Source organism: Crinia signifera, chromosome 2 (genome assembly GCF_055691185.1).
Source record: "Crinia signifera chromosome 2, ASM5569118v1, whole genome shotgun sequence".
NCBI classification, from domain to species: domain Eukaryota; kingdom Metazoa; phylum Chordata; class Amphibia; order Anura; family Myobatrachidae; genus Crinia; species Crinia signifera.
The window spans coordinates 180,689,655-180,702,259 of record NC_139218.1 but is presented as its reverse complement, the minus strand read 5'-3'; the positions used below and the strand labels follow the sequence as shown (position 1 = coordinate 180,702,259).

At 41.8% G+C, this 12,605-nt stretch overlaps 1 protein-coding gene across 1 annotated transcript; it reads left to right on the top strand.

Annotated features, from left to right (window-relative positions):
* The first annotated feature begins 2,050 nt into the window (after positions 1-2,050).
* SLC30A2 (solute carrier family 30 member 2) lies at positions 2,051-10,163 on the top strand. Its single transcript, XM_083173267.1, has 8 exons — positions 2,051-2,347; positions 3,527-3,741; positions 7,854-8,000; positions 8,110-8,263; positions 8,776-8,971; positions 9,092-9,197; positions 9,324-9,458; positions 9,561-10,163. The coding sequence occupies exons 1-8, from the start codon at positions 2,304-2,306 to the stop codon at positions 9,704-9,706; spliced, it is 1,143 nt and encodes a 380-aa protein (XP_083029393.1). The 5' UTR covers positions 2,051-2,303; the 3' UTR covers positions 9,707-10,163.
* The last annotated feature ends 2,442 nt before the right edge of the window (positions 10,164-12,605 follow it).

Genomic DNA, 12,605 nt, shown 5'->3' with positions numbered 1-12,605 from the left:
TCGGTTTCCAAGGTCCTGGATGGCACCCAATGTATACAGTGCTGCCAGGGGTTAAAAGTGAGGGGGAACGGGGTGGAACTGAGTTCCACCACCTCTAATGGTGAGGTGGAACATTTTAACCTCCACGTTGGCCCTGCACAGTAATTCTCTCATAAAAGCATTCTAGTTTGCAGGGGGATGCCAAAAACCCTACCACTGGCCCTGTCTCTGCCTAATTGGGGGAGAGTGGGTAATGAGGTGGCATAGAGAAATGAGTTCCCCCACCTCTGCATGACCACTTTAAACCCTGAGTGCTGCCGATATTTGTATGTGCTGAGTGGTCTTACCCTGCCCATGGTTGGCACTGCAGAAACACAAGCAAAAAGGAGTCCTGCTACCTCTCTCCGAGCAACTCACAGCAACCTGAGGGTACTCCTTGATACATGCATGCTATAATTGCATGCTACACATAGGTACCGATTTATGTTTTTGCTGGTGGGTGCTCAAGCCAAAACTATAGGGGCCAGATTCCATAGAACAAAAATATCTTTAGCAACAGTTCAGAGGCTCAGAATGAGAAATATTGCACAGATAGTTGTTGCTAAAGATTTTTTTGTTCTATGGAATCTGGCATTATGACGTATTAGTCATAAAGCCAGAATAGGCAGTCAATTTCCTGCGTCGGGAATTTGAACGCCGGGATTCCATACCGAATCCGGAATGGGATGCAGTCAATTTCCCGGCGTTCAGAATCCCGACCCCCGAAATCCCGAAACTTTCTCCCTCCATGGGTGTCCATGACACCCATAGAAGGAGAATAAATTAGCGTGATTTACTGTAATTAGATGCCGGGCGGTCCCGCTCCTGCCAGGTTACTAGTCTCCATTGGGGACGGGGTCATGGCTCACGGGGACCCGGTAAGCTGCCTTCTCCTGCTGTAGCAGGTGCCCCGACACGCTGTGTGTTTGCAGGAGAGGGAGGGAGAGGTTGGCGACGGCACCCCTTGGGTCGCGGTGAGCGTCACGGAGGTCGCGTAAGAGTGCACGCTGCATGAGGCATGCAATAGTCTGTAGGCAGGGTGGAAGTGCTGTTATAGCGGCCGCAGCGGGTATGATGATTCATTGATCAGATTCCACAGCTGCAGTAGTAGTACTACGCCGACCAGTGGGACTCGGGGGGTGGACAGTGGGTGCTCATGAATTTTCGGGGGTGCTCAAGCCCTTGAGCCAGGGCTGGTGCAAGGCACCGGAGCACCCCAGGCGATTCGGGGTATGGGCGCCCCGGTGCCGGGGGGACGACCTGCTGCACCATCTGACAGGAGTGCGCAGGGGGTACCTGCGGGACTGTGTATAAAGCTGGCGGCGTCGACGTCCCTGCAGTGAAAAGAAAATAACTAGCGATATGCGGCGGCGCGGGAAGCGCTTCTGATTTTGAAAACACTGGCCACACGCTGTTTGGCTGAATCTCAGCCAATCAGCATGTGGCAAGTGTTTTCAAACCCAGAAGTGCTTCCCACACCGCCGCATAGCGCTAGTTATTTTCTATTCACTGCAGGGACCCCGCCGCCGCCGCTAGCTTTATACACTGCGCCGCAGGTACCCCCGTGGCACGCACACCAATGCCTGCTCCAGCACCTTAATCACTGCAGGGACGCCGCCAGCTTTATACACAGTGCGCTAACCCTCCATGCTGGGAGCGAGGGGCGAACTGCCGCCCTCCAGCCTTGAGCACCCACAGAATCGGCGCCTATAATGCTACATAGTGGTTTTGGACACTATTGTTATTTGTACGGGCCCCAATGGATTAACACCCCTACTAGAACCCATTCCACCAAATGATGGACACAACGTGCTGTTGCTCATGAAGTAGTATTTTCACAGATGATATAACAGATATATCTATATCTATCCACACACACCCATTTATTTATTTTAGCTTTCCTTGGAGTCTACATAACATACATTTACTGATATCTGGCAACTGTGGACTGGGCAACTTTTTGTGGAATGCTGCTTGGGTCCGTGTGCAACAATGATAGAGGAAGCCCCTGAGAATAAAAGGGACGTCTTTCTCTCCCAGGAGAAGGGTGAGCTGCAGGAACAGACACAGGATTCGGAGACTTCTGCACACGGGAGGCGCTCTTTGGGGGTTTGGGAATGTTTGCAGCCGGCGCTTTGCACCCGGCGCTACAGTCACACGGAGTCCAGGAGATAAAAGGACAGACAAACCGACAGTATTAGAGAAAGATATACGAGAAGTGCGGCACAAGGCGGAATAAGCCACTATACACGTAACGTAACAGTCCACTAACAGCTCAGCTACAGATGGACGGAGAGGAGAAATTACAGCTCCTGAAAGGGGAGAGCCGGTGAGATTACATTTATGTATATCCTATACATACATACATACATACATCTCCTGCATCACTATCATAGTTGTCCGGTGACCCACAAGCGTGCAGCGTTCATGCACATAACCAGGTGCAGACGTAGCATCACTACATTGGTATTAGTATCCTGACTTTTTAAACTTGACGTTTCTCAGCGATTAGCCCTCATTCACTTGGGTTTATGTATTGCTGAATTGTATAGAGGACCTTTTTTCTCATAATTAGTATAGTTTATTTTATTTTTATTTGACTTATTCATAGTTGAGACTGTAAATCCATTATACAAGCGACACTTTATTAAATGTGTAAATACTTTTGCTATAACGAGGGTAAAGTAGCCAAAAGTACTGTGTACCTATAGAGGACTTCTTTAAAAAACAAACAAAACACTGTTAAAGGCGTTAGTCATGCAATATGGAAAGTAGCCAAACAAGTAGCCTTGGTTGTTGCAAGTTCTATCAACAACGTGCAAATTGGCATTAACCCATAGCAACCTATTTAGACAGACTGCTTAATTAGTGCTTGGCTTCCTTTTGCTCCTATTTAGTTAATAAAACTGTTAACTACTTCATGGTAAGAGGGGTTTAAAGATCTGATGGTCAACCTATAATTAATATTTGTTTAATATATTTGTGATAAATTAGCCTTCTTGTTAATGTTTATATTTGGTTATCGTGTGTGGTGTATGGATTTTTTTTATATTTTTTTGTTTAATTTTTTATTTCCCTCCTGCAATGGCCCATTATGGTGGACTAATTTATGTCCCATTAGTTGGGTGCCGGGTGACGCTCTGGATTTCGATGGTCAGAACTCTGACATCAGAATTCCGACTGTTAAATGCCCGACAGTCAGGATCTGACAAAGGCTATTCTCCCTCGTGGGGGTCCACAGCCCCCATAGAGGCAGAATAGACCCTGTGGCAAGGGCAGCAAGCCACTGAGCCTGCAAAGGGCTTTGTAACGCTCGTCCCCCTGCCCGAGTCCCTGGAGTCAGGATTCTGATGTAAGACTAATGGCTGCCAGAATCCCAACTGTCTGAGTGTCATACCACACCCTCATTAGTTTGCTAGCCTGTTTATGTATAAAAATATAGGGGTGTTTTTTTTTTTTTTGGTCCCTAGAATTGTTCCCTGTAAAAATCTTTGCTGATTTTGTTAAGGTCATACTCTGGAGTCCAAGGGAAAGAATTCCACAGCCAGGTGTTTACCTATGTATCAGATCTGAATGGCATTGAATTGGGTAACCAGGATAACCAGCACTGCCACTCCCACCGGGCACAGGAGGACCTGCACCGCAAAGAAAAGGAGCATGCTCGGCGGAAGCTTTATGTGGCATCAGCGGTCTGTCTGCTTTTTATGATTGGAGAGGTTATAGGTGAGGAACATGGCATTTACACTTTATGTAAATGGTCTATATGTAAAATCATTGAAGAACATTTCATGGTGTTGCAACATAGTGGTATATTTACTATGCAAAAGATTCTGAACACACATGATCATTGCAATATTTGAACGGACTATCACAGTAAATGCAAAATCAGTCTTGTTTCACATTATATATTAATCACCTTTTAAATCTGGCAGGCTATTATTATTATTATTATTATTATTATTAATTTATTTTATTTCTTTTTTTCTAAATGAGAGTTTGAAAAGCCATTTCCTCATAAATATACCCCATAGGTACAGAAAAGGATCACATTCAAAAGATGCAGGGACAAGTACTGAATAAAAATCAGGGTTTTCATGTGTTGAGAATGTCTGTCTGTGGAATCAGGTGGCTGTGTGAAAGCTAATGCAGAAATTACTGGCCCTTTCAGCAGGTTTAAAGAAATCCACAAAACATGACCTGTTGGTGGTACATGGGAACTGGTCTAGTGGGTTATGTTGTGTCTTTTTTTTTTTTTTTTCTATTGGCAAAATAAAACTACCTTCATCCTCCTAATGAGACCTTTCTCTAGTAAAAAAAACAAACGTTCATGGTACTATAGCCTATCAAGTAATGGGGGGGGGGGGGGGGGGGGCAACTGTATTAAGCCTGGTAAAGTTAGAAAGTGGCTCATGATAATGCAGCAGCCAATCTGCTCCTAACTTCCCAACTACAGCCTGGATTTGAAAAAATGGCAGTTGGGAGTTTATTGGCTGGTGGGTCTGCAACTTTATCGCTTAATAAATCTGGCCCTTACTATCTAATATACTTTTCAGAGTAAGAGGGGTGCACTGTGTACACACCAAAGCCGTGTGTCAAAAAGGGTCCATAACCTTACTGACACAGATGTGATCTTTCACCGCGGGGAGTGGTTGTGCATTACATCCCTATTAGTCATGCCCAATGTTTTCCAAGCTGCTGTACTGCACCTAGCATCACTCTTTATTGTTAAGATGCTATGGAGAGCAGAACAGTGTCCGTGGGGCACTGGACACTGTTGCCCATCAAAATGTATCACTGATGCAACTTTTTGCTTCTGTGTGATCATATGCTAATTCGGGGGGAGATCAGTGCTCCCTTTTTATTTCTGGCACTTGTGCGTGTTTTAAAAATTTTTTTTTTAATCGAGATCACCAGTGGGAGAGGCAAGATGCAGCCGATCACCCAATGTTGATTGTTGTCTGCATGTGATGTAATGATGTGGGTGTAACCAGGCTGCAAGTGGCGATGGAGAGTTTGGGTGGGCACCAGCAGTGATGCTTTGCCTTACCTGCCTCATCTTTTCTTCCAATGCAGCTGCCTATCTGATCTTCAGGGGGGCCAAAGGAGGCAAAGACCTTGTTTTCCCCAGGACAATGAATGATCTCAGAAACCACATTTAAAAACCACATGGTAGTAGGACTCCTGATCTTCCACTAAGGAAGCCGGTAATCTAATATGAAGAAGGCACTCAAAAAACTTTTTGAGGAACAAAACCATGTACTGCAGGTGGGGCAGATGTATCATTAATTATGGTGTGTACATACGGTGTGATTTTTGACTATATAGTCGAAATCTATAGAAAGTTAATCAATATCACACCGTGTTTGGCTGCATTTGATCCTGATGCGCAGTCTGTTTCTACTATATCGACACGAGGGCCATACTGCTCAATGTAGCATGACACTTGATTTTTATCCCTCCTGCCAGCCAATCATGGGTCCCGGCAGCAGCCAGATCGCACCGTGTGTACACACCATTATATGTGGGTGAGTTATTTTGTTTCTGTGCAGGGTAAATAATGGCTGCTTTATTTTTACACTGCAATTTAGATTTCATTTTAAACACACCGCACCAAAAATCTAATTATCTCTGCACATGTTCTTTGTCCCACCTGCAGTGCACATGATTTTTGCTTACAAAAAATGTGCTGTGCAATCAGGTTTGAATCAGGCCCTGAGTTCCTACTGAAAAATGGCACAACCTATTGTTTTGAGGGTATTTTGTGACCCTATTTTCTGATTTCAGTAGGTTTCTCTATATGAAGTTCTAATTTAAATGGTTAGTGTGCATCACCATAGAAGGCTTGTTTATAAAACAGTCTGTGCATGTATGTGGATTAATTGGCATTGATTCTGTTGCATGTACACCTCCCAATAGCACCTGTGTAATATATGGCCATTATAAAAAACCTTTTGCTGTGGCTTGCAGCAAATTTTGCTGCAAGGAGATTAGAGTTTCTCAGCCTTAAAATATAACTGTTATGCATATACTGTAGTTATCATAAAAGAAAATGAATACAACCTAACTGTTTGTTCAGTGCCTGTGTTGTTGTGTTTTTTTTTTCCTTCATCTTTTCACCCACTTCTGGCACATATACAGGGTTTGTATAAAAAGTAATGAGTCCAAATTCAGGAAAAAAATATTTATTGAAGATATTGCTACAAACAATTAAAATTATTCAAAAAGAAGACCCTTGTGCGTCGACACACATTCTGCCAACAAGTCGTCCATGCTTGGAAGACGCCCTGGAAGTCCTTTTCCGGAACTTCCTTCAAGCAGCATGTCGAAGCTGGTTTGACCTCTACTACGGTCCCATTGAGGGCTGTCTTCACTCTGGGGGCTGGGGAAGCATTGCGATGCGGTTCCGGGCCAGGTAGTAGTAACTCGGTGCATGTTGATGCTGACTTCCCCCTCAATTGAACCCGCCTGGAGCATGCTCATACAGTCGTGTCAGAAAAAAATAGGTCTCATTACTTTTTATACAAACCCTGTAAGAAGAAATGGACCATCACAAAATATCCGCCCCCATACAGCAGAAAATTGTCCGCTGTATGGGGGCAGAAATTTTGTGATGGTCCGTTTTCATTAGACGCTGGACTCGGAGCAAGGAGCGGACAGGGGAGCCAGGACCACAGACAAATCCTCTGCGGGTCCCGGGCTCTGACCACAGGTGAGCTCCCGGCAGGCAGCAAGACAGGGTGGGTTTAACTGTGGGAGGGGGCGCTGCCGAGATTTCGGCGGGGGGGGGGGTGCATAATTTTTAGTTACGCCTGTCTGCACCCACAGCTGCCTGCTTACCCATCGAATGTGGATAGTGTGATAAGGCAAAAGGCACTTAATTGAGACGTTTAAGTGCTGCTTAACAATGCAGTCATTATGAGCATTATATAGTATAGTGGGGTCATGATAAACAGACCATGCCAATGCCACGCCCACTGTTATTCTGAGCTCCCCCTCCCCTGTCCTGAAGGTTGTGCTTTATAATGATCCCCCTAATGTCTTGGTGCACCACTCTGAGCATTGTACTGTAGTGAGGTCAATTTGAACTCTCTCAGGCTGTACATATGGCTCGGACTATCATATAGAGGGGGTTGGAATTATTTGGTCTACCAAAGAAGGTCGACTCCATCAAAGGGTCGACATGGCATTAGGTCGATGCAAGCATTATGTTGACATGGGCAAGAATGACAGTCAAAAGGTCGACATGGGGTCTTCACTTTTTTTTTTGTCCAGAGTGTCGACAGACTGGAGACTGTATCGGGCACGGTGTCTCCCTATGCTCGACACACTGTTCTTTTCTCCATTTATGCCCTAGTGGATAAAGTGAAAAAACAGTCTTCCTTTTGACTGTTGACCTAATGAATGTCAGACTTACTTTGGTTGACCCAGTGACCGTATACCATATAAAGCAGGCATGTCCAAACTATGGCCCTCCAGCTGTTGTGAAACTACAAGTCTCATCATGCCCTGCCAGTTTTGCTATTAGGGAATGCTAAAACTACTGCAAGGCATGCTGGGATGTGTAGTTTCACAACAGCTGGAGGGCCGCAGTTTGGACATGCTTGATATAAAGGTTCTGATTTGACAAACGGTAGTTTAAAATTCACCTTGTTCATTGCTGAAAGGCATTGGTGTTTGTAAGAGCTGTGAAACTGCCAGGGATTAGTGCATCTGCTTTAGTCCATACAACCTAAATGTGCTAAATGAAGCACATAATACACTTTTTCTGTTCTAAGCTTCTAATAGTACCTTAATAATCCCTTGCCGTACTACTGTACCTACTCTTCTTTTCCCAGGTGGGTACTTTGCACACAGTTTGGCCATAATGACAGATGCTGCACACCTGCTGACAGATTTCGCAAGCATGATGATCAGTTTATTTGCCCTCTGGATGTCTTCTCGCCCAGCCACGAAAACAATGAATTTTGGCTGGCACCGGGCAGGTATGAAGGCACTTTGACTTTGGGGTGGGTTCATTGGATGTCTTTGGAAAAAAATACTTTTTTTTGTGTGACAGCTTTCCATTATTTAATTGCTTTCTCTTAATTACAGAAATTTTAGGAGCCCTCTTGTCCGTACTGTCTATTTGGGTGGTAACTGGAGTCTTGGTTTACTTGGCAGTAGAACGAATCATTTCAGGAAACTATGAAATTGAAGGGGAAGCTATGCTAATCACATCTGCTTGTGCAGTAGCTGTAAACATCATGTACGTAAGCTCCAGTACTTAAATGGAGACGCACACCATAGTATCTTATCCTTTCTTTGTACTTGTATTGGAAAACCTGTATCTTTTTTTTTTTTTTTTTTTTTGTATGTTTTTTTTTTTTTAATCAGTGTTCTTAACTAAAATGCACAAGTTACCCTGATATATCTGTTCATATGTGTTAATTTTTTATATAAACTATTATTATGCCCAATGTGTAAATTTTTTTTTTTTTTTTTGTGTGTGTGAATGTATAGATATGTTAGTTTTATAGCCTGTACAAAAGTAAAACTTGACTGAGATGATGGGGGAGATTTTATTAAATTTTGAGATCCTAGATGTAGCAATTCTAATTGCCATTTTACAGACTTTTGAAAATGACAGTAAGGAGCAGATTGGCTCATACTTTATCCCTTCAAGCTTTGATAAGCTTATAAATTCAGCAAAACTTTACAGTCAATAAACTGTAACTGAAATGCATGCATGTTGATCTTATTCCAACTTTCTCTGTGTAGAATGGGAGTGACGCTTCATCAAACTGGACATGGACATAGTCATGGATCTGGAATGTCACACACTCATTCACACGCTCATTCACACAACCATGGAGATCTACAGAATCCTAGTGTCCGTGCGGCTTTTATTCACGTCATTGGAGACTTATTGCAGAGCATTGGTGTCCTAGTTGCGGCCTATGTCATCTATTTTAAGGTAACTCCTCAATCTTTCTTTATCTGCTCCCCACGGTGATACTGTAGGTCATTGGTGTACAGTCTATACTTTCCTACATTTCTATATATACCACTTATTTAACAATCTCTTTTCTACCAGCCAGAATATAAAATTATTGACCCGATCTGCACGTTTCTGTTCTCTGTCCTTGTTTTGGGAACTACTTTGACCATTCTTAGAGATGTTCTTCTGGTGCTAATGGAAGGTAAGTGACTATATGAAGCATTAGATCTAAAACCATCCGCATGCTAATTGACTTGAGGTGGCTAGGAATTACATGCAGTTTTGAGATTGTATTAATGAGTTGATACACATTTGTTCGATATTGTAGGTACCCCCAAGGGTGTGAACTTTAACATGGTAAAGGATACTCTTCTTTCTATAAATGGAGTGAAAGCTCTGCACAGCCTTCACATCTGGGCTTTGACTGTGTCGCAACCTGTCCTTTCTGTTCACATTGCCATTAGTAAGTGACTACTTATCAGTGCCGATTTGCTGAAAAATGTTTATCATTGGCGGCTGACCTCTTTTCTCACACTCCTCTCTTTTTTTTTTTTTTTTTTCTCAGATGAAAATGCAAATGCTCAAATGGTTCTGAAAGAGGCTAGTTCTCAGCTACAGAGTAAATTTAACTTTCACACAACTACAATTCAGATAGAGAATTATTCAGAAGACATGGTAGATTGTCAAGAGTGCCAGGACCCCACCGACTAAATGTTTATCTTGTCTTTGGAAACTATGATTGACTTAAGTTCTGTACATCAGGCATTCCTCACTTGGATCTGAGCCTTAAAACTACAACTGAAATATGTAGAGGACTTCTGTGAGAGCATTGCCTAGCTGATTCCCTGGTGGATATAAGGACTGCTTGGAATTCTCTTATCACTGATCTCTATGGTGTACTGCAGAAGAATGGTAAGGGTGTCTATATTCCAATGGGGTGTGATCAGAATGCGTCCTGCAGTTTGCAGATGGAAGTGCATCAGTACAGAGGAAGAGACTCTTTGGTCATTGGATACAAAATAAAATGTTTTTTTATTGAATATGATTCTCTGTTCCAACTTTTCACGCAATACCTAGTTTAGTTTTATAATGTGGGCTACTATTTAATTAAGTTTTCAATTTTATTCCTTTATTGCACCTTTTTTTTTTTTAATGTGATATAAAAATTAATGGAAATAGATGGGGGGTGGGTGTGTAGTAGAGAATCCCAAACTTTGAATACTCTAAGACACACTTCCCAGCGCTTGGCAATATCGGAAAAATTCCAATTTATATATAATCTGTATATACAGATTTATACAGCTGCAGCATGCACTCCTGTGGGTCTGTCGTGACTCACACAGAAAGAGAAAAATAGGGAGGGGGGAATGGAGTGGATTGCGCTGCTGATAAAACAAATAAGTAATGAGTTGGACACACTAGATGGCTGTAGAAGATGAATGAGTAATAGACACACTGTTTGTAAAATAAGTAATTTTATATAGAAAAATAGAAAAATAGCATTACATTTATAATCAATACATTAAAAAATTAAACCACATTTTTCAGTACAATAATTTTATAGACATTAAATTTATCTATGAAATAGTGGTCCAAAACGATGGAGATATCTTTATATTGGTAGCAGCAGACTTTCAGTATAATAAAATGATACACTATAGTCAGTTGATAGATGTATCACTTTTATGAACAAGTGAGAAACAAAATGTCCAGGTATTAGATGGACTTCGTATTCTTTAAATAGTAGTAGTAATTATGAACATGCAATTTGCAGACACAGGTAAATGTATATATGCTCACCCTTGGAGTTGAAATTCTCCAGCACTCGGTTGCCAGGTTTAGGTATGGAAAGATGGTGTCACCACTAGTGAGTAATCCTGGTGCTCCTCTCGGCAAATGCCGGTGTAGCCTGCCAGTGGTCCAGTGCAGTTTGACCTCACTGACCACTGCGGAAAAGGAGTGTTTCTTAGGATGTTTTCATTCACTGGGTGCTTCGTTGAATAGGGGTTCAATACACCTGATGTAATGGATATGGTGCTTGGTAAGGCAGCTGATGGCCGGCAGCGATAGGGGGGAGGATGCGCTGCACTTCAGCTGGTTTGTTAGGTCCAGATGACAGCGGTGAGCCAGTGAGTTTACCTGTGCTGTTGTAGTGGCGGCAAACGAGAATGCTGCACCTTGGTCCGCTAATATAAAGCGTAATTGGCGGTGACCAGCTCTGGATTTCTGCGGCTGAGAAGTGGAATCAGCGTGGGGTAGCAATCAGCCAGTAGCGTGTGGATGTTGCGCTGCTACTGAGAGAGCGGTCCGTAACCGGCAACAAGCGGGGATGCTGTACCTTAGCCGGCTTGGTGTAATGAGTACTCGGCGGTGACCGGCTCTAAATAGATGCGGCTGAGATATTCAGGTCAGCGTGTAACGGCAGGTAGCCGGCAGCGTGTAGGAAGCTGCGCTGCTGCTGTGGGACAACAGAAGTCTGCTTGCGTGAATCTCCAGGTAAAAGTGAATAGTGACGTCAACGCGTTTCGTCCCCTTCAGTCGAATGGGAACTTTTTCAAGACGGATAACATGGTTGTCTTTGAAAGCTTTATTTAAAGGGGAGTAATTAGCCTTAAGTGGCCAATTCAATCATTTACAGGTGATATTGCACTTATGCGGATAGTTGTTATATGCTGTATGTTTACAGCGGCGGTACTTTCAGTAATGCAACAGATTAAATAAAATAAAATAAAATAAACAGTGTGTCCAGTGTCTCTAACACATTAACCTAATATAGTAAGATACAATTAATAGACATAAATTATATAAGAAAACATTTAATAATTAATATTATAAAAATAATGACAAAAAAGGCAAAAAGATGTTTTGTATTATAGTAAGAGAAATAGATATAATACAGTACAATATAGGGTTGGTCTGTACATATTGGTTAAAAGAATTTTTTTGAACAAGATTACATTGGGACTAGAGGTTAATAATATCCACATGAATAAATCATTTAGATATACCTATACAATCATTATTATAGAAGTGTTTAGAGGAGTAGTGTATATACAAATGGATTAGGTTGTTATACCTACTATGAAAGAGAGAAGAATAACTAACACAAATATTAGTACTTTCAGAAAGGGGAAGTTGTAATTATCTATAAGTTAGAAAGGGGAGGTTTAGAGATAACATCAGGAATTACATATATATATATGTTTTCATTTATAATTATGGATAATAATTTAAACTGGAAGATGGACATTCAGTTTTAGAGTTTATCATAATTTCATTTGTTTATTTGATTATTTCTTATATAGAACAATTTCATAGAGTAATTCACTACTGTAGCTTTTAGACAGAAAAAGATCAAGAATAATAAAATAGAGATAAATATATAGATCGGAGAAAAGTATATATTTTTATGTTTATATTGGTCAGGTGTACCCCATAGAATGGATATATTAAATCTGTAGCGAATATGGCAGTATCTATGTATATTAGTTCAGCGCAATCAGTAATCATTTTGAGGACAGCATCTACAGTCATATGAAATAGTAATCTTTGGGAGTTTATTTATTTTAAAGGTTATTATACTGATCCCTAATTTCACTATTTTATTTGG